The sequence below is a fragment of the Ursus maritimus genome, unplaced genomic scaffold (genome assembly GCF_017311325.1).
Source record: "Ursus maritimus isolate PB19 unplaced genomic scaffold, ASM1731132v1 scaffold_25, whole genome shotgun sequence".
NCBI lineage: Eukaryota > Metazoa > Chordata > Mammalia > Carnivora > Ursidae > Ursus > Ursus maritimus.
This window is the reverse complement of record NW_024425008.1, coordinates 24,809,276-24,832,384: the sequence shown is the minus strand read 5'-3', so window position 1 is coordinate 24,832,384 and position 23,109 is coordinate 24,809,276. Positions and strand designations below refer to the sequence as shown.

The window sequence follows — 23,109 nt, the reverse complement described above, 5'->3', positions numbered from 1 at the left end:
TTTTTAGTACTAAATTATCACTAAGTAAGCATTCACACTTTAAAAATTGTTTGAAAAGATCATATTACTTACATGATTCCCTTCCTAAATCTTTAAACTTTCCTCTTGCTTCTCCTTTCATCCCAACATGTACTGCTTAATGCATTCCCAGAGATTGGAAAGGAATTAAATTTTCCCCCCAAATCCTCTGCAAAGTTTAGTTCTACTAACCATGATTAATCTGCGTGTCAGCACATTCATTCATTTATTTCTTCATCAAGTATTTATCGATCTCTTACTCCAAGTACTGTTCTGGGTGCTGAAGATACCACCGGCAAAGCTAAACAAGTAAAAGTCGCTGCCTTATGTATACATGTCGTCCTTGATCGGGTTTCTTGAAGTCCAGCGCCTACAGTGTTTCCTTTGGTCACAGCTCTTTTCTGTGTCACTGATGACTCTTACCTCAATTTCCACCCTCCCCACACCCGAGTTCTAAAACATCTCCTGGCCCAATTTTCACCTGTGACATAGTAGATTGTTCCTTGGTTTTCTGTTTTATGTCTCATTTCTCCTAAGTCTCCTTCCCCACTGCTAAAAAAGAATATTGTTATTTACTGAAATAAATACACATTTAATCTTATATGGCATTTATTTTCAGACTTCTTCCATGTCTTTGAAAATGTCAAATGTATTCTAAAACCAGGATTAGGAATACGTACTGGATTAGAAAGTCATGTAGACATCCTTCTTGTTTTTCTGCTTGTTTCCCTCTCAACCCCATCGTGTTTTCCTTCTATTCTGTTTTCTCTTCTTGCCTTTGAGTCTACTAGCTTTCATTTATTTCCCAGGGTTTCAGGCTAAGAGAGTAATTACAGAAAATGGGCTTTGGATTTGAGCTTATCCATATTAGGGAAGATTATGATGTTGAGGGACTGAATAGAGAGAAATGAAAAAGATGATGAAAACATTTTGTTTGTTTCTGTTTTTCCTTCTCCTTAGCGTTCCCGTCCACTGTCTGCCAGTGATGCGGAAATGAAAAACCTTGTGGGCTCAGCCCGAGAGAAGGTGCCGGGGAAGTTAGGTGGTTCTGTGCTTGGTCTGTCAATGGAGGAGGTAAAGATAACTCCATTTCAGGCCTTTGTGGGCTAATAACACAGGGTTCAGTGAAAATTAGTGAGTGATTTATAACGTTCATGACCAACTCATATCTTACATTGAAAAGAGAAAGATTCAAGATGGGAGAAACTTGTTCTCAGAAAACAACATTTAAGTGGAATTAATTTCTCCCTTCATGCTTCTTTCATGTTCATGGGTTGTAACTCTCTTCCTCTGCCCTATAAACACATGGATTGCAGTTTTCAAAATGGGTACTTACTTGATTTTCTCTTTCTCTATATAGATCAAAGTTTTACGGAGAGTGAAGGAAGAAAATGATCGGAGAGGTGGATTTATTCGCATATTCCCTACATCAGAAACATGGGAAATATATGGGTGAGGTGACTACCTTTTTTTTTTTAAATCTGTGCCTTAGGTCCACAGAATTGGGTTAATTGTGACACAGTGTTGTCATTGCTTCCCATGTGTGGTGTGAATATTACCAAACCCAATAACTAGAGCATTAACAGTAATTTAATCTACCTGTACATTAATCTTTTTAAAAAATCCCCCATCTCCTTTGTAATAGCCCCTTAACCCAGGGTTAGACACTTTTAAAAATTTTATGGTCGTCGTTACCTTGATTTGAAAATAAAGTAAGTTATAATAAGTTATGGTACCATTTTACATTTTACCAAAAGTGTATGAGAGTTCTGGTTGCTCCTCATCTTTATCAATACTTTGTATTGTCAGGCTTTTTAATATTAGGCATTCTAGTGGGCATGTAGTGTATCTCTCTGGTTTTAATTATTCGCTGATGAATAATGATATTGAGCCTTCATGTGCTATTGGCCATTTATGTTCTTTTTTTCCATTTTAAATTTATGATTTTTATTTTTTTGTTACGGTGTTATATATAAAGGACTCTTGATACAAGTCCTTTCTCAGATATTTATATTAAGAATATTAATATTTTCTCCAGGCCTGTGGGTAGCTTTTTCATCTTTTTTTTTTTTTTAAGATTTTATTTATTTATTTGAAAGAGAGAGTGTGCATGAGTGGGGGGAGGGGCAGAGGAAAAGGGAGAGGGAGAGGCAGACTCCCCACTGAGTGCAGAGCCCTATGCAGGACAGGGCTCAATCCTAGGACCCCGAGATCATGACCTGAGCTGAAGTCAGGTGCTTAACCAACTGAGTCACCCAGGTGCCCCAAGCTTTTTCATTTCTATAACGGTGACTTTTAAAGACCAGAAGTTTTAAATTTCAGTGAAGTCCAGTTGACCAGATTTTTAAAAGATGTATGCATTTTGTGTTTCCTGTCTAGGAAATTTTTGCCATCCCCAACAGCATAAAGCTTTTTCTCTTATGTTTTCTTCTGGAAGTTTTACAACTTTGGCTTTTATATTTAGGTCTGGGATAGTATTGATTTAATTTGTGTATATGGTGTGAGGTAAGGGTTGAGGTTCATTTCTTTTCATATGACGTAGGTTTATTTCAGCACCATTTGTTGAAATTACCCTATTGAATTACCTTGGCATCTTTGTTGAAAATTAGTTCAGATATATGTGTGGGTCTGTTTCTGGACTTTATTCAATTTCACTAATCTGTTTCGATTACTGTAGCTTTATAGTAAGGGTTGAAATTAGATCGTGTAAATCTTCCAACTTTTTAAAAGTTATTTCGACTAAAAATAAATAAATAAAGTATTTTGACTATTTTGTGTCCTTTGTATTTCCCAAGACATTTTAGAATTTCCTCATCAGTTTCTACACAAAAGCCTCCTGGCTCTTGATAGAGATTGCATTGAGTTTATAGATTAATTTTGGGGCAGTGGACATTTTAACAATATTGAATTTTCCAATCCATGAACATGATATAGGTCTCCATTTATTTAGCCTATCTTTTTTTGCTGTTTTTTGACTTTTTAAGTTTTTATTTTAATTCCAGTTAACATACAGTGTCGGGGCGCCTGGGTGGCTCAGTCGTTAAGCGTCTGCCTTCGGCTCAGGTCATGATCCCAGGCTCCTGGGATCGAGGCCTATATGAGGCTCCCTGCTCAGCGGGAAGCCTGCTTCTCCCTCTCCCTCTGCCCTGCTTGTGTTCCCTCTCTCGCTGTCTCTCTGTCAAATAAATAAATAAATAAAATCTTTAAAAACAAACAAACCAAACAAAAAACATACAGTGTCAGACTGGTTTCAGGTGTACAATGTAGTGATTCAACAGTTCCATACACCATCCGGTGTTCATCACGACAAATGCACTTATTTACGTCTTCCTTTATTTTTCTTAGCAGTGTTTTATAGTTTTCAGTGTAAAGTCTTAAATATGTTTTTTTTTAACCCATCACTTAGTATTTCGTGCTTTTGAATGGTATTATAAATGTTATTTTTTAAACAGTTTTACTGAGTTATAAACTGTATATATTTTAAGTGTATAATATGGTAAGTTTTAACACAGGTATATATCTGTGAAACTATCACGAAATCAACATAATGAACATATCCATAACCTCTCAAAGTCTTCTTGTACCCCTTTGTAATTCCTCTCACATGCCCCCCCCCCAGCCCTTCCTTGCCTATCCCTGTCCCCAGGCATGATCTGCTTTCTGTTACAAAGGTGAATCTGCATTTCCTAGCATTTAATACAATAGAATTCTACAGGTTGTTCTCTTATTTGTTGGGTCTTTTTTTTTTACTTTATTATTATAAAATTATTTTTAGATTCATACATGTTGTATCTTATATCAGTGGTTTAATTCCTTTTTATTGTTGAGTAGCATTCTGTTATAGGCATATGCCAGAATTTGCTTATCATTCATCTGTTGATGGACATTTTGGTTGTTTCCAGTTTTTGATTATTACAAATAAAGCTTCTTTGAAAGTTTATATACAAATTTTTGTATGGACATGTGCTTTCACTTCTCTTGGGTAAATACCTACTTGTGGAATGAATGGATCATACTGTTGTATGTTTAACTTTTTAAGAAACTGCCACACAGTAGGGCATCTGGGTGGCTCAATCGGTTAAGCATCTGCCTTCGGCTCAGGTCATGATCTCAGGGTCCTGGGATCAAGCTCCGCATCGGGCTCTCTGCACGGTGGAGAGTCTGCTTCTCCCTCTCCCGCTCCTCCTTGCTTGTGTTCCCTCTCTCCCTGTCTCCCTCTGTCAAATAAATAAAATCTTTACTAAAAAAAAAAAGAAATTGCCACACTGTTTTCTAGAGTGGTTGTACATTTTACATTCCCATAATAAGTGTACAAGACTTCCAGTTCCTCCACATTCTCACCAACAGTCGGTATGGTCAGTTTAATTTTAGCTCCTTAGGAGGTGTGTAGTGATAGCACATGTGATTTCATTTGCATTTCCCTAATGACTAATGTTGAGCATCTTTTCATGTGCTTATTTGCTGTTTGTATGTCTTTGATGATCAAATATTTTGCCCATTTTTAAATGAGGTTATTTGTCTTCTTAAAATTAAGTTGTGAGAGTTCTTTGTATATTCTGGATATTCCTTTTTTCTTAGCACTTGCAAAATGTTGTTCCATTATCTTTTGGCTTGCATTTTTGTGACAAGAAGCATGCGGTAATTCTTATTTTTGTTTTTTTGTGCATGATGTCTTTTTTTCCCTCAGCCTGCTCTTAAGATTATTTCTTTATGACTCATTTTCAACAGTTTGTTTATTGTATATATGCCTTGGTGTCATTTTTTTCATGTTTCTTCTTCTTCTGGGATTTGTTGAGCTTCTTGGTCTGTGGGCTTATAGTTTTCATCAAATTTGGAAAACTTTTGGCCATTATTTCTTCACATATTTTTTTTCTATTTCCTTCCTCTCCTTTCTCCTTTCGGGACTCTGGTTACATGTTAATTGGTTGATACTATACTATAAGTCTGGCTCTGCCAGTTTTTTTTAGACTCTTTTTCTTTCTTTATTTTGGATGGTTTCCTGTTTCTCTGTTTCTAAATTCATTCATCTTTTTGTCTGCAGTGTCAAATCTTTTATTAATTCCATCCAGTGAAATGTTCATTTCAGTTACTTTATTTTTCAGCTTTAGAATTCCACTGTTTCTCTTTGTATCTTCTTTTTGGTTTTTTTTTCCCCATTATTTTCATGAGTTTTTAGATTCTTGTGCATATATTATAATATTTATAGTAGCTGTTTTAAAATCTTTGTTATTCTGTTATCTGTCATTTCTGAGTCTGTTTCTATGAACTGATTTTCCTCTTGTTTCCATTTTATTTCTCCACATGTACAGTGATTTTTTAAAATTGGATGCTGGACATATAAATGTATTGTTAAGTGGGTTTTATTGCCTTTAAATGCTTTTAAAGGTTTTTTTGGTCTGATAGTTAAGTTACTTGTAGATCAGTTTAATCTTTTTCAGGCTTATTTAAAAACATTTTAAAAAATTTTGGTTTAATTAACATACAGTGTTATATAGTTTCAGGTGTATAATGTAGTGATTCATCAGTTCTACACATTACTCAGTTCATTTAAAAACATTTTTCTGATTTGTCGAGGATAGCTTTTTGTTTAGATCTAGGAAAGTTTTACTATTAAAGACTCTTTGGAGATGTCTGTTAAATGAGCCCCATATTCAAGGAGATTTCTCCATTCTGGCTGGTGGGAACCAATCAATTTGTAGCTCTGGATGAATTCTGGAAAGTACTCAGCTTATACTTTCTCCTTAATGTTCTTTACCTTGTCACTTGCTCTTTGCCCAGCCTTGTGGACTTTTACCCCTGTGCCCAAGGAGATTTGTGTTCACCCAAAGACTCAGAGTCTCTTGTGATGCTTTTTCTTTTATTACAATAAGGTTGAGAGTCTCTGTACTTATTTATAGTTAACACATTTCTCTTCCGCTGGTGATTGGCTTTTGATGTAATTGGGATATTAGCGATTCTAAGGATAGAGCTAGAACTTAGAAGAATAAAAGAAAGTACCCATTTTGTGTTTGTTTTGTTTTGAAAATCCAGCTGTTCATAGAGAAATCTTCCTTTCATCTTGCAAAATATTCTGTCAGTGTAATTATAACTTACAAAGACCTAAGGAACAACAGAAAGATATTGCTTGGGTTTTCTTTTGATATGTTTTTGAAGAATTTAAATATTTGCAGTTCCTAGAAACGTATCTTCTAATTAATGAAAGTAGAAACCTCTACTCTTGAGTATTTCAAGAGATAGGACCTTAATTTAAGTGCCTTTTCTAAGGAACCAATTACAGGTAATGTTGGGGTCTCTTACAGAGTCCAATAATGATTGGTTTGGTTTTACTGGTTTGGTTCTGAACCAATGTAAATAAGACAAAGACTAAGAGAGATGGAGGCCAAAATAACTCCTTTACTGATAAAGTTTAGGTTGGGAGACTAGATTATATCTGTCTACAAGCAAACACACTTTTTGTTGAACTTCTGATATGGACAGATTTACATGCCCATTTGTAGGCAAGGTTAGACTGGGCTGTGTGGGAGGAGCACCTGACCCTATGGGACCAGCAGAGGATATGTACCTCCTAAGGGGAGATTGTCTCCCAACAGAAAAATGGGAGCTACTCATTGACACATTTCTATTTATTCTTCCTAAATTACCAATCTGGTAAGTCATTCTACCTCTCCTGGGTCTCTGAGAAAAGAGGCAGAGTAAGGCCAAGAATATTAAACGAATTGAGCTGTCTTCATGTAGAGTGGGGAAGATGTATTTATCTATGGATGAATATGCCTTTTTACTAATATATATTTATTGAGTATCAGCCAGGTGTCTAGCACTATGCTTGGTGCTTTGGAGTATAAAACCAATATTAGATGGGATCCCTGGCATTGGAGAGGTAACAGTGGGATTATGGAGAAATTATTTATACCTATAATAAAAATAGCTCATTTGTATGGCCCTTTGTCATTATAATGTACTTCATGCACATCATTGTTATTCCCATTTGAATGATACAGAAAGTAAGGCTCAGTAAGGTAATGTGACTTGTCCATGATCACACAGGGGGATTTGATTCAGGTTTTCTGATTCTAGATCTGACTTTTTTCTTGCTGTATCATGCTGCTTTCTAAGAAGAAAAATTTTCCTCTGTGAGACAGCGTATGACAGGTCCCTCCTCGGGCATACAGTGAAGGCCAAGGTAGTTCAGACAAAGGCGCTTCTATAGTCCAGCCCCAGTCCTTCAGGGGAGGCTGTGTGCAACAGACCGGACTTAGAACTGCTTCTGGAAAGGTGGATCGTGGATAAGTGGAGAGGGTGTGAGTAGGTGTCCAGACCATGGCAAAGGGCATTGGGAAGTGTGGTGTGAGAGGATATTAAGGGAGCTTGTTTGGCTGTACGGCAGGATCAGTGTTGAGGAACCGTCTGGAGAAAGTGTGAAGGAATTGGTTGTGTAGTTGATCCAACTTTTGAAAGCTTGGAAAGAAAGAGTATGCCTCCTGCAGTAAGCGTCAAGGAGCCACTGAAAGCTCTTGAGAAATAACATGATTGAATCCATCTTCTGTCTACATTTTCACACCCTTTATGCATCTCTCCATTCCCAGCTTCATTTGATCTCTCTCTTAGTTATATATGATTTTTGGTGGTGGCTTTCTTTTGACCGTATTTTCTAAATTTAGTGTGTCACTCTTTACTAATCCAAGAACTCCTGTCATTTCTTTCTTTTTACTTTCTCAATTAACTCCTCCATTTATCCTTTTCATTTTATTGTATCTGCTGCTGCTGTGGTATTTTATAATTTTAATTTAAGCAACTTTCTCTTCCTTTGCCGCTTTAGAGAACCATACATTTCTTTAGAAACTGTATATAAGTAACCTATCCCTTCTGTGCTTGATTCATGGCTTTATTTCCATATTTTTTCCCTTCAACCGAACTTAAGAAATAGCCAGTTTCGTTCTTTGTCTTTCAGGTCCTACCTTGAACACAAGACCTCCATGAACTATATGCTGGCAACACGTCTCTTCCAGGACAGGTGGGGATTTGCTGATCTTGTAAATTTGCTAATCTTATAAGATCACTAAATCATGTGATAAGGAGAAAGTACATACAAAAGAAGGAAAGAAGCTATATATATAAAAAAAAAAAGTCTTTTGTAAAATCTCTGCTAAAAAGGGCCTTGCAGAAAGCACAATATCATACCTCATTGTTCCAGAATTCATTAACTCGTAGCACTTTGTACTGTTTCCAGAGGCCATAAATTAAACCATTACAGTCTTTAAACAATCTTAACAAATGCTCTGAACTTTATTCTACTTAAAGGAAGACCCGTACTCTGTGCCTTTTTACGTTAGACAGAATTTTAACAGACATGATCATCTGTTTTTCTAGACTAGAAGAGATGAGAAGGATCAGATTAGGAAAGGTAGAGCAGGGCGGTGATTCACAAAATAAATATACCAGGAGTTGTAAAAAAATGACAACTGTGATAACCTCAGTACAAGGGGAGATAGGATAGAATGATGGAAAATGGACATTGAAATTCAAATTCAAATAGCACAGCAATCAGGCACTACTTAGTGCCACATACTTTTGTTGCCCCTAAGACATGATTGTCTTGCAGTACAGCTTAGTAATTGACTATCAAAATAAGGAACCTTAGTTATTTAGAGAAATTTATGTTATTTTCAGGGTGTATGTGCTTTTTCACAGGATGCTTAAAACAGATACCCAGATTTTAGCCATTTCTTAAAATTTCATGATCTATTATCAGGAAATATATGGGATTTGCCATTTCTTCCTTAAATTTGTGGTTATTACCATTGATGGAGTAATTACACTGCTTAGCTTCTAATGAAAGAGACCTTCAGATTCACTTAGAAGACATAGAAGCTCAGTTCTCTCTGTATAACCTGTTTTTTTTTCTCCTCCCCCACCATCCTAGAACCTTTTACAAGGCTCCTTTATCTTTAGAGTTCAGGTATTTTACCAAGATGTGTTCTAGTGTGGTACTTTCATTATTTTGATTTTGCTGTGAGTGAGTCATTTCACTCTGAAGATTTAAGTCTTCCGTCTGTGGAAAATATTCCCCTCATCCTCTGCTTCCTCTCCTTGTGGAACTTCTGTTAGATGAATTTTGGATCTTTTGCTATATACTCCATGGTTTTTTGGGTTTTGTTTTTGTTTTTGTTTTGGGTGTTTGGGGGGGTTTTTTGCTTTTTTTTGCCTTTTTTCTCATTCTTTTGATCATATGGTTTCTTAGCTTTAAATTCTGGGAGGTTTCTTGAACTTTTTCTTCTAAAATTTTAAGTTGATCTGCAGCTCTATCTATTTTGTTATTCAGTACCAGACAGGAGAGGGTTGTTCAATTTACCTTTTAAACTTTGGCAAGTATGATTTTTGAATCATATTTTTGATTTCTGATTAGTTTTTAGAGTACATGGCTATAAAATTAAAATGGTTCTGGTACCATTTCCAGTGTGGTAGGCGGGTTCCCCCACAGCACCAAGCAATTGCCCCTGTTCACATCTGAGAATTCAACTCAGTTCTGGCACTGTCTGCCCAGAGATTAACATCAGATTGTGCAGTTTAAGGGTTCAGCCCTACAAGACTGTGTCATCCCCCATTTCCTCCGCCTTTGCCTGACTTTGAACACCAATCGCAAGGCCAGGTTGTCACCGGTGCTGCTGACTGACTGGCCACAGATTGGGGTTTCAAACAACCTGCTCCTTGGCCTTTAATTCAGACCCAGTTGCAAGCCCAGGTTGTTACCTGTACTTCTGACCCACCAGCCAAAAATCAGAGATTCCTACAACTCTCTCCTTTCTTCCATTTGATTAATTTGCTAGAGTGGCTCACAGAACTCCGAGAAGTGTTTCGCTTATTAGATCACTGGTTTATTATAAACGGATATAATTCAGGAATGGCCAGATGGAAGAGACGCATAGCGCAAGGTATAGGGAAAGGGTGCAGAGCCTCCATTCCCTCTCCAGGTGTGCCAGCTCCTCCAGATCTCCACGTGTGCACCAGCCTGGATGTCCTCCTTTTGCATTTTTATGAAAGCATCATTACATAGGCACGATTGATTAAATCATTGACCATTGGTGATTGAACTCCTGTCTCCAGGCCCTCTCCCCTTCCTAGAGGTCAGCAAGATGGGACTGGAAGTTCTAACCCTTTGATCACATGGTTGGTTCTTCTGGTGACCAGCCGTCATCCTGACGTTGATCCAGGGCATTCCCAAAGTCATCACACTGGCATAACCAAAGGCACCTTTACCATGCTCATCATTTCAGAAGTTCCAGAGGTTTTAGGTACTCTATTCAGAGATGGGGATGAAGACCAAATACATATTTCTTTAAATTCTTTTTTTTTTAAAGATGTATTTAATTAGAGAGTGTGCATGGAAGGGAGGGGCAGGGAAGGGAGAGAGAGAATCTCAAGCAGACTCCCTGATGAGCATGAGCCCAACTCAGGACTCAGTGTCACGACCCTGAGATCATGACCTGAGCCGAAATCAAGAGTCAGATGCTCAACCGACTGAGCCACCCAGGGTGCTCCCAAATATATATTTCTTGATATAAATCACAATATCATAAATATTTTTCACATCTCTTTGACTATTTTAGTTTGTTGAAAGTTCCTTTGTATTTTTTGCTTTATATTTAATTCTTCTATATTAGTTCTGTTCATTCATCTCATTCTTTCTGGTTTATACTAGTATATTTCCTCATATATTTGGTGATCTTTGATTGTCCAGTTGTTTTTATAAATAATGGACCATTGGCTGAGGATAGGTTGCATGATTTTCCTCACAGGTGGTATCAGTCTGGACTGACATGGAGTCTATGTTTGAGGCTCAGTCTTTCCATCCTTGGGCTTCTCATGAGGGAGAAGGAAGTGGAGCAGGCAGTTGGGAAACCATCACCAAAATGAGAAAGCATTCTTCTAGGGGAAGCATAACAGTAACAAGATTTGAGACGTAGTAATATATGTGTTTCTTTATCAACGATTCAATAAACAAGACTACCAGTGGGTCTAATAATCACCATAATTTCAAAAGTACAACATCTCTAAAGTAATATGAAAAAAGATTTATTGGTTTTTTTATTTTGGGGGGAGGTTTTGGTGATAAGATCATATGAACACTGCTGCGGATGGTTTCTGACATGTATATGAAGGAAATGCTAAATTTCAGTCGGAGGATTAATTTAGGCTAATCTCTACTTTTTCACATCTACCCATGGCCAATCTCGCCATGTCAACTGGCTCTTCCATGCCTCCTTCTTCCATACTTGCCGTCCCGTGGAATGGCCTTCACTCCATCCCTAAATTCTGCTAGTTGTGTCCTCATCCTCTTACCCAGACTAGGAGGAGGTTCTGCCGGTCCTTTCAGCCCCTCAGTCTGATTCACATTCCCACGTTGTGTTATAATTGCTTGGTTACTTCCAGCCTGTCTACTTTATAAGTCGGCTTTTGAGAGTAGTGCTTTGTTATGTTCGTCTTTGTCTTTGTCAGTATCTAGAGTGCACCACATGGTAGGCACAAGCACGCAAACTTGCACTGAAAAAATGAAATTGTATTTGTTGCAAGCCCGAACATCTTCCGGTTTGTTCCCTTCAAACTGAGCTGATATTTTTCCTCTTGAAAATCCTGCTGTATTATTGTCAGAGTTACTTTCAAACTCATTTCCTAATTATTTCTTTTTGGTTAATTTTGTCTCCCTTTCTTGCCCTTCCCCCCTCATCCCCCACTGGCCACCCTGTCTGGCAAACAGTATCTAACCTGCTGTCTTATAGTACGATGGTAGTTTTAACCCTGGCTGCAGATTAGTAACTCCTGCGGGTTTTATAAACCCTGCTGACGCTCTGGCCCCATCCCTTCCTAAAAGCTACCTAGGTGATTGTAATATGAAACCACGATTGCATATTACTGGAATAAACCGTTTTCTGATGAAAAAGTTAAAATCATCTTGAGGTTTTCTGATGATAAGGAGACAATATCAGGACATTGGCATGAAAAGAAGACACGGGAAGGGAAAGACCAAACATTTTGGTGAAGACCTACTTTTCACTTGATTTTCTGTAAATAGAAAATCTTGACATTGATTGCATCTGTCTCCTTTTATAACATTTTTGGAATTTTTAAATAGTAAATTTTAAATGATAAAGTTTTAAGATGAAGAACGGACTAAAGTGATCCAGGGGTTAGGTAAGAGGGGGTCCCGTGGTCACGGGATTGCTCAGTATCTTTTCTTTGGTGATGTATACATGAGTCTACACAGTGATAAAATTGTACTGAGTCAAATATACACATTCACATCTGAATACAAGTAAAACTGAGGAACCTAAAAAGAGAGAGTGTATATGTTACATGAAAGCAAATCGAATGAGGAGAGAATGTTTTAAAAGAAAACCAAAAGTTAATTGAAAAATAAATGGCTTTCACATGCTGTGGAGAGAGCCCAGCTCTAGTTCAGACACTATGGAGAGCATCTTTTTTTCTTAATTGTGAAAAATTGATTTCTCCTGAGCATCCTTTTTTTTTTTTTTAAAGATTTTATTTATTTATTTGACAGAGAGACAGCCAGTGAGAGAGGGAACACAAGCAGGGGGAGTGGGAGAGGAAGAAGCAGGCTCATAGCGGAAGAGCCTGATGTGGGCCTCGATCCCAGAACGCCGGGATCACACCCTGAGCCAAAGGCAGACACTTAACCGCTGTACCACCCAGGCGCCCCACTCCTGAGCATCCTTTTTGAACCACATGAGAATTGAGATTGGTTTCCTTTACTAATACATAATACAGTTCAGTGAAAGTATAAAGAAGAGCACTGGAGTCTGAGACCTAACCTCAGGGTTCACATTTGAACCCACTAAGCTCCAGCTTTGGACATGTCACAAAATGATCTTATCCTACCCTCACCCCCCCTTTTTTTTTAATAAACGGGACTAATGGTAACCTTCTTCACATGGTGATTGTGAAGAATAAGTGTGATTTGATATGTGACTAAATATACAAATGCAAGTAACTGGTACGTTTCTTTTCTAGAATTCATTTGTCCTTTCCCTTTTGTTTTTTTGTTGCTCTTCCCCCATGCTTATGGGACTCTGTTCCTTTCTCGGTACATCTCTCTGCTTCTCCCCAAAGATGCCTTCCCTGGCGTAATTCCATGTTATCTCAGGAGTGTGTGTGTGCACGTGTGAAGTCAGGGAGAGAATATCTAAACAGTCCTCTAACCCAGTTGTCCTTTCTACTTCTGTAGGGGAAACCCAAGAAGAAGCTTATTGACAGGAAGAACACGGTAACTGATTTTTAAAAGTTGACAAATTCTTCCCATGCGCACAATGTGTGACCAAAGCAGGGGCTAAGCATGATATTATATGTAACCATTTTTGGTTTGGCTGAGCTTGAATAGTAACATAAAAAATGTTTCTATTCAAACGCTATTCTGAGGTAACTGTTTACAAACTAAGTTTGGGATTTACTTTTATAACTCCAGGTATAGCATTTGAAATAATAACAATAGTGTTCTTGTTTGGCTATGTGAGAGACACCAAAGTATAAATGAGATTTCAAAACTGTGTTAGAGCCATATTAGAGTCAAATAAGTGGTTATGGTTGGCCTTGATATACTCAGGGCGTGTAACTCTGTGCCTTATGGGACTGAGCAGAACTGCTTCCAGTCTGCCACAGAACTGAAAGTATGCAGAACACCTGTGGCTCTTCATTCTGGTGGAGGAGAGAAAGGTCTTAGAGGAAGGTCTGGGGTGGCCTTGCCCAACCAAAGATGACAACCCTAACAAAAACTCTTAAATCTAAGCATACACCCGCCTGGTTTGAGACCTTACATACATCCCCTTTGTGCTGTGCTGCTTTAGAAATCAAAATGGCAACAAGAAGAAAGAGACATCCTATATCTAGCTTTCAGTTTTACATTTAAGGATTGATGAGGATAAACCTGGTTTCTCATCAAACCCCCTTGAAGCATAAATCTAATTTTGTTTAAAGAAGGAGAACGTGTGATTGCCATTTAATTAAGGGAAAACTGGGAGAAGTCAAGTTTGTAACTTGCTTCCAAATGAAAGCCACAGTTAATTTATAAGTTTCCTCCAGTTTTTAGTCAAAGAATATGCTTCCTAGAGTCTATTGCTATCAATTTGGCAATTAGAAAAAAATGAAACAAAAGAAAAAAATCTTAATAAGACTATTTAAAAGTCAGTGGGTTCTGGCCTTTCTTCGTTTTTGGCATTCATTTTATATTACCATCAGGAGTTTTCTGGTGGCATAGAGGTATAAGCAAATGAAAGCTGGCATATGGCAGACATATGTCAGACCATGTGCTGTTGCATGAAATACATCTTAATACATTTAAAAAGATTAAAATCATAAACAGCATGGTCTTTGACCACAGTGGAATTAGAAAGTGGTAACAATAGAAAAATCTCCAAATATTTGGAAATTCACACATTACAAAATAATCCGTGGATCAAGGAAGAAATCATGAGGAAAATTGGAAAGTATTTTAAATTGAATAATAATAAAAATGTAACATTAAAATGTGTGGGATGCAGCTAAAGGAGTGTTTTGGGAGAAATTTATAGCTTTTTAAGTGCTTATATCAGAAAACAGAGGATTAAATAACTGATCTAATGTTTCATTTTATGAAACTAGATAAAGAAGAGTAACCCAATGTAAGTAGAAGAATGGAAATAATAAAGGGTGGGAATCAAATAAAAGACAAACAATAAAGAAAACCAGTAAAGTCTAAAATTGTTCACTGATAAGGTAGCAGAATTGATAAACTCTTAAATCAGCTGATCTAGTGAAAAAAAAGAACACTGATTACCAGTATCAGATAGGAAAGAGGGAAATAATTTACAGACCCTACAGACATAAAAAGGACGTTAAGGGAATATTATTAACAACCTTATTCCACTAATTTGACAACCCAGATGAAATGTCTGAATTCCTTGGGAGGGAACACTTAGCAAAACTGACACAAGCTGAAATAGAAATTTTGAATAGCCCTATATCAATTCAGAATATTGAATTTGTGATCAAATACCTTTGACAAAGAAAATTCCAGGCCCAATAGTTTCAGTGATAATTTCTTTCAAGCATTTGAGGAAGAACAGCGCCAATCTTACATGAACTCTTTAAAAAATATAGGAAAGGACACTTCCCAATTCATTTTATGATGTTAGCAATAACTATGACATCAAAACCTGACAAAGACATTTTTAAAAAGAAGAAAATTACAGGCTAATATCTTCATGGACACAGACACAAAATTTCCTCAAAGAATATTAGCAAACTGAATCCAAGTATAAAGAAAAAGGGCAATACATATGACTAAGTGAGACTTTTCCTAGTAGTACAAAGTTGATTTAACATTTGCAAATTAGTCCGTATAATTTACCATATATAAAGGAGAAAAACTAGGTGATCATTTTATTAGATGCAAAAAGCATCTGATATAATTCACGTTTATGAGAAAAACTCTTAGCAAATCAGGAATGGAAGGGAATTTCTTCATCTGGTAAAGGCCTTCTATGAAAATCTATTGCTAATATCATACTTAGTGGCAAAATACTGAAGGTGTCCCTCTGTATTAGTAATATGGCAAGATGTCCACTTTTGCCTTTTGTATTCACTTTATACTAGAGGTCATCCCAAGCTGTACAATAAACGAAGGGGTGGGGAGTCAGGGAGAAAAGGCATACAGATTGGCAAGGAAGAAACCAGATGTCTTTAGTCTTAGATGACATGATCTGGTTAATGGGAAATCCTAAAGCCTCTCCAGAATAACTACAAGAACATATAGTGCACTTAGCAAGGATATATGGTCAGTATACTAACACCTATGGCATTTTAATATGCTAGCAGTAAATAATTTAAAAATGAAATTTAAAATTTTGTTTATGGTAGCATTTGAAAATATGAAATTCTCAGGGATAAATTTTACAAACTATGTTCAATACCTGTACAGTAAAAGCTTACTAAATATTACTGAAAGAAAGGAAAGCAGCCCTAAATAAGTGGGGAGATAAGTGATGTGCATGGATTAGAAGACTTAATATTGCAAAAAAAGTTCATTCTCTCCAAATTGATCTGAAGATCTGATGCAATCCCAATCATTATTCCAGTAGATTTTTTTTTGTAGAAATTGACTATATTTTTTTCATCACCAGCAGAAATTGACTTAAATTTTTTTTTTTTAATGTGGAAATACAAAGGACTTAGAATATCCAAAGTAATCTTGAAAAAGACTTGAAAAAGACTTAGGGTACCCGACTTAAATACTATCATGTAAGCAAAACTGTGGCAAGTTGATCAGTGGAACAAAATAAAGAGTCCAGAATAGGCCTATATTTATATGGTGTTTTGACTTTAATCAAAGGGCCCAAAGTCCGATGGGGAAAGGAAACGTTTTCTTTTTAAAGAGATGATTTTATTCAGGCTATCGCAATAGCAGAAATGTTCATTGTTTTTTTTGTTTTGTTTTGCTTTCTGGGTCTTTGTTTTGTTTTTTTAGAGAGAGAAAGTGGGGGCAAGGGAGGGGCAGAGGGAGAGAGAATCTTAAGCAGGCTCCACGCCCAGCATGGAGCCCAACACAGGGCTCAATCTCACGACCCTGAGATCAGGACCTGAGCCAAAATCAAGAGTCAGAGGCTCAACTGACTGAGCCACCCAGGCGCCCTGAAAGGAAATTCTTTTTAACAAATAGGGCTGGAACTGGATATTGTGCTTTTAAAAATGAGCCTCAGCCCCTATCTCCCAGAAAAATTAGAGATGATTCATAGTCATAAACATAAAAGCTATTACTATAAAACTTCTTGAGGAAAATCTAGGAAAATATCTTTGTGATTTTGGGCTTGGCAAAAGTTTTTAGACATGACACAGAAAGCAATACCCAAAAAGGAAAAAATGATAAGCTAGATTTCCTCAAAATTAAAAACTTTTGCTTATCATTGCATACTGTTAGAAAAGCGACTAGGCAAGCCATAGACTGAGTGAAGATACTCATCAGACAAAGGCCGGTATCTAGGAAATATAATGAGCTCCTCATCTGAAGAATTAGAAGACAATCGATCAACCCTTTCACAAACGGGTGAAATATTGGAACAGACACCACCAAAAGAAGGTGTGGGAGTAGCCGAAACGCTCTTGAACATGTGCTTAACAACATTAGTTATCAGAGAATTGAAAATTAAAATCATGAAATGCCACTAAACGTCCAGCAGAATGGCTAAAATTATATCACCGTGTTGTCCACTTTAAATGCCATATGATTTTGTCAGTTATAGCTCAGTAAAGCTGGGGAAAAGCCGAAGTGAGCAACAGCATCAAATGGTGAGGTTGTGGAGCTCATGGAACTCTGATAAGTTGTCATTGGCAGCATAACCTTGTACAAGCACTTGAGAAGGAGTCTGCCAGTTTGTTAGCCTAGAAAGCTCCATGCTGAGATCTTTACCCAGAAGGAATGAAAAACATAACCACAAAACGATTTGTACAAAACTGTTCATAGCAGCTTTATTCATAATCCCAAACTGGAAACAACGTAGGGGGTCCAATACCCGGAAAGTAGGTAAACTGTGGATTATTCATAGAGTGGACTAATCCTCAGCAATAAAAAGGCATAAATAGGGATACACACAACATGAATGAATCTCAAAAACATGCAGAATGAAAGGAGACTTACACAGAAGAGTTCATACTGTGTAATTCCATTTTTATGAAGTTCTAGAACAGGCAAACTTAAGTGATGAAGAAATTTAAGACCGTGGTCTATTTAGGAGTGTGAGGGAGGGATTGACTGGGAAGGGACATGAGAACTTTCTGAGGGGTAGTAACATTAGAGTTCATGTTATATATAGTTCTAGGCATTTGTCAAAACTCATCAGTGGGCATTTAATATTTGGATATTTCACTGTATATAGTGGTTAGCTCACCAAAAAACAAACAAAACAAAAACAAGACACCAAAAGCCCTGTAAAACAAATACTGAACTCTAGTGACTTAACGATATGCATGTTGAAGCATTTAGAAGTAAAGTGCACTGACCTCTATGTGTAACTTTGAAATGCTTTAAAAATTAGATGGATCGATGGATGAATAGAAGAAGGGATGGTTGGATATATGTGCTGAAACAAATATAGCAATATATTCATTGCAGGAACTAGGGTGTGGGTACTCCAAGAATTGCTGTACAATTCTTAAAACTTTTCTGTTTGTGTAAATACTTTCATAATAAAATGTTGGAAAAATAAAATGAGGTAGATGTAGCTAAAAGGTGTTGCATCTTATTTATAGGGAATTCAGTTGTTTATCCAAAAATATTCATGATATGTCAGCTGTGTGCTGGGCAGTCTCATGGGCATCTCTGATCCAGTGGTCAACAAGACAAGTATAGTCCTTACCCCCATAGAACCATAATTTTGTTTATCAGAAGAGTTTATCACGCTTTCTCCATCATTCCCTACCTCCATCCCTTGTACTACTTAGAATTCGTTGCTCTATTCATGGTTTCTTAGTTCACAATTGTTATTTTAAAGTGTTGGATTTGCGTCATTTTCTTTATTATTTAATTGGCTAGAAATCTTTTCACAACTGTGTGTGTTGGGGGTGGTGGTGCAGTGTTTAGTTGTTGGGACGATGGTAAGCTGGATTTGAACTATTTTTAAAGTTTATTAATTTGCTTCTGGTTTCTGCCCCCATGTGTCAGGACCATCCCTATTCTTGGCCGAGTTTCCTGCTATAGTTTATCCACTCAGAGATCCCTAAAACTCCTACAGAGACCAAAAGACACAGCCTTTCCATTATTGTCAAAGACTGAAAACTCCCAGAGAAATGAGGATGATTCCTTGACCTCAAAGGGAATACACTTTGAGTTCTAGGGAGTTCAATTCTCTGAGAGAATTCAGAGCCAACCAGTTAGATCTTAAGTTCTGAGTATACAGAGTCAGCTGCCTGCTTTCAGACACTGACATGGATACTTCTTTTCTGATCCAATGACCAAGATCCTGCTCTCTCTTTGCTGACCTAGTTACCTCTGCCTGTGCAGTACTTTGCCTGGTCCTTGTTTGGATTGGGCCTGATACCAGTCACTTCCCTAACTTATGATTTATCTTACTTTAATGCCTAATGTAGCTGCTGCCATCACCTTCCCATCCCATTTCCCATTCATGACCTGATTGAACTTGGCTTTGTCCAGCATCTGATGCCTTCCCTTGTCTGTGCCTCTGACTCTAACTCTTGACCTGTACTTAACATCTGGAGAGGTCCTACCACCTCTGCCCACCTCCCCATGTAACTAAGTAGACTCTAAGAGAGGAGTTCCTCTTGTTGGAATGCTTGAGGCTCAAGGCCTTGGTAACTTTCCTAAGACACTTCCTGCACAAGTCTAGCTCTGTGCTACCACATTCACAGGTATCAGCCATTCCTCCCCTTGTCTGAACCTCTTTATTTATTAAATATTTATACATTAGATATTGCATTTATTGAACATTGTATACATTAGAAGAATATTTGTGTAAGTCTGAGTAAATTATAATGAGTAACAATAAAACAAACACCTCTAGCCACCACCCAGCTTAAGAATTAAAGTGATACCAGTGTCTCCCAGTCCTTCTAGGTATAAGGGATTAGATAGCACTTTATGGGCTCTGCAGTAAATAGTCAGCCAGTATGACTGGATACTTAAAAACACTTAAACACTGTCTTCAGATATATTTTTGTTCAGAACATTTAACAAATTCAGACAGGCCATTAGTGAAGTTTTAATGTAGATTCCAGTATTCCCATTTATCTGTCAAACCTTTTAGAATTCACTAGAGGTACCATATCTAGCCTGTTGTTGGTTACAGAATTCTGTCAAGCTTAGCCTTGGAATAAAGGAGAGAACTTTCGGAAGGCTGGAGCTACCATATTGTTTTTTTCCATAGACTAGCTGCTGACGGAGCACCAGAATTAAAGGTAGAGAGTATGAATTCAAAGGCCAAACTGCACGCTGCTCTCTATGAGAGGAAGCTCCTGTCTTTGGAGGTGCGAAAACGTCGACGACGGAGTGGCAGATTGAGGGCAATGAGGCCAAAATACCCAGGTACCTGCTGGTGAGCTTACGCCAAACTCCATTGTCCGTGTCTTGCCAGTCTGAGTTAATCAGCTTCTTAATGAATCAGAACCTTCCCAATCACATACACTTAATATTTTTGTACAGTCTTTTTCTCTGAAACTTAATTTCAAAAGGATTATAAGTTTTTAAACCTTCCGTTCTGTAATATTTGTCCTGGAGAATAAGTGAAGCATACACGGTTTTGGCTTTTGCTCTTACTTCAGCATCATATAACTAGCTGATACTCTAGAAATACTTGACGTATAAAAATATAACAATATAAAGAAATACTTTAGCTCAAGTTTAATGGAATCCTGAGCGTTATTGTTCAGCTTTTTCATGATTAGGTATTAAATCTAGTTCATCCCTTGACATTGCTGAATGGTATAAATATTTTAACCATGAACAGGCAAGGAGGAAATTCTTTATCTCCCAGATTCTCCCAATTTTAGGTCTATTTGTCACTGACAGACTGCCCCCCCCCCCCATTGTTGAGCACCTGTATCAGGCAGGTTAGTCACTAGGGTTTCATCAGTGAATAAAAAAGATATGGTCCTTGTCCTCACAGACCTTCCAAGCTGGTGAAAGAGAAAGATAATGAATAAATGTAGGATAGAAAGCTGTTCCCCTGTTCTTTGTACCTCCATAAAATGTACCCTTCTAAAAACCTCTAACACACTGTAGAGATTACCCAGATGTTTGCCCGAAGTTGTGAGAGAGCTATCGGTGTTATGCTGAGAAACTTGAAGGTGGGTTTTTAGAATGCTTTAGACTGGAGAGTGACGTGTATGCTGTTTGTTTTGTGCCTTTTTCGTGGTCTGACTTAGAGATGGGTTTTTACTAAAAAAGATGAAAGGAAGGTATTGGGAGAGAGGAAAATTTAATCCTTTTTTCAGCAACATTAGTGATTCTTCGCATTTAGTGATCACTCAGCCAGCTGAAATGAATGTTAAAACTGAGACAGAGAGTGAAGAGGAGGAAGAGGTCGCGTTAGACAATGAAGATGAAGAGCAGGAGGCTTCCCAGGAGGAATCCGCAGGGCCCCTTGGAGAAGATCAAGCCAAATACACCCCCTCATTGACTGTTATGGTAGAAAATTCACCCAAAGAAAATGCCATGAAAGTTTCTGAATGGAATAATACAGGTGAACAGTGCTGCAAAATTGAGACTCAGGAGCCAGAGCCTAAATTTAACCTGATGCAGATTCTGCAAGATAACGGCAATCTCAGGTATGTACCTTTGGTAATTATGATAGTAAAACCTGTTAACTTGTGTACCAGGTACTGTGCTGGTGGCTTGGCAGCCATTTTCCTTTTCTTACAGCAGTCCTGGGAGGTAATGACTGTGATTTTATTATTATTGTTACTATTAAGGAAACTGAGCCTTAGAGACGTTGTTTGTCCAAGTATAGAGCTGTGATCCAAACCCACGCCTCACTGGCCCAACAAGTACTTGTTGGGTTTGAGTGTCAGTCACTAAAAGCGCAGAGTTCAAGTGGCTCACAGTTTGGTGTAGGGATACTTACTGAGCGGGGGCCCCAATACAGACGAAGTGCTCTTAGGACACAGAGAAAGGACTGGTCTTGCCTGGGAAGGCTCGAGGGACATGAGGAAGGTGACAGTATTTGAACCAGGCTTGAGCTCATGAGCAGGATGTCAGGAGGGCTGAGAGGTGACAGGTGTGTGCAGGAGTACCAGTAGAGGGAATAAAGGCAGGGAGATGTGATGGTTCAGTCAGTCATTTAGCCCCTCAGCAGAGGGTTATTGAGCACATGCTCTGTGCAGGAATTGTGCTAGGCTATGTAGTTACATGGAGAGAAGGGTGCAGTAAGAGATAAGACAAAAAAAAAATGGATGTCATTTGATCATAAAGCGCTCTAAGAGGAGCTGGGACTGTATTTTCTAGATGAATAATTTTTAAGCAGATGAATGATATGGTCAGATCTTGATTTAGAAGGTAAATTCTGGGGGCATTGTGGGTCAGTGATTGATAAGAGGAGAATGAAAAGCAGAAAGGCGAGTTAGGGGCTGTCACAATAGTCCAGAGCCAGGAAGATGAAGGCCTTGACCAGAGCCATGGTTACCAGAATGGAGAGGATGGGATGGACTGAATGAAATTTGCAAGTTCAAATTGGCAGGCCTTGGTCTCTGTAGATTTAAGAACTCCAGAGAGGCTGGATTTCCCAAACTTAGCAACTTGGCGATGCCGTCAGTCAATATAAGGAGCATAGGAGTTGGTTTCAAGATACAAATATGTTTCATTTGGGACACAGTGAGGTTGAAGGGCTTTGGGATGAAGTTGTTCAGTGAATAGGTGAAGATACAGCTTTGAAGGTCAGAGTTGAACAGAATTGGGCAGTTGATAATTGGGAACTTCAGAGTGGATGAGCTTGTCCAATTCACTTTAGTCCAGCAAGCACAGACAGGAGAAAAGGAGGAGAATTCAGCGCTGGGGAAAACCAGTGTTTAATAGTAAAGACACAGAAACTAGCAGTTAGAGAGGTAAGCATCAGCCTAGAAGTGTGGTAGAAGTTCCAGAATGAGAGTTCCAAGCTGTCGTCTGCCTCAGACAGCCCGAGAGAGCATGAAGAGTGAAAAGAGACTCCTGCATTTCTGACCTAGGGCCAGTTTGTGAGTTGTGAGAAATCGTGAGTTGTGGAAATAAGAAAGCAAGTGCACACCAACTTTTTCAGACGGTTTGGCAGTGAAAGGGAGGTGAGAACACATCAGTGAGAGCAAGCTAAGAGAAAAGGATTTTTTTTTTTTTTTTTAAAGATGGGGATTCTGGAACTTATTTATAGACTAGGGGAAGGGTTTGATGGAAAGAGGATTAGGGGCACCTGGGTGGCTCAGTCGGTTAAGCGTCTGACTCTTGGTTTTGGCTCAGGTCATGATCTCAGGGTCATGAGATTGAGCCCTGCATCGGGCTCCCCACTTAGAGCACAGTCTGCTTGAGATTCTCTCTCTCTCTCCACCCTCCCCCTGCTCATGCTATCTAAATAA

General features: G+C 38.1%; 1 protein-coding gene across 15 annotated transcripts in view; it reads left to right on the top strand.

The window, feature by feature from the left end:
- TTLL5 (tubulin tyrosine ligase like 5) overlaps positions 1-23,109 on the top strand; it is a 278,708-nt gene that overhangs the window by 77,052 nt on the left and 178,547 nt on the right. For 11 of the 15 annotated variants that reach the window (XM_040641619.1, XM_040641627.1, XM_040641626.1 and 8 more), the window contains 6 exons: positions 979-1,092; positions 1,379-1,470; positions 7,967-8,029; positions 13,256-13,294; positions 19,938-20,095; positions 21,030-21,336. In XM_040641619.1, coding sequence (XP_040497553.1) covers positions 979-1,092; positions 1,379-1,470; positions 7,967-8,029; positions 13,256-13,294; positions 19,938-20,095; positions 21,030-21,336 — 773 coding nt within the window. The remainder of the gene's footprint in view (positions 1-978; positions 1,093-1,378; positions 1,471-7,966; positions 8,030-13,255; positions 13,295-19,937; positions 20,096-21,029; positions 21,337-23,109) is intronic. The other 4 variants (XM_040641625.1, XM_040641622.1, XM_040641630.1 and 1 more) reach the window with 2 other exon arrangements.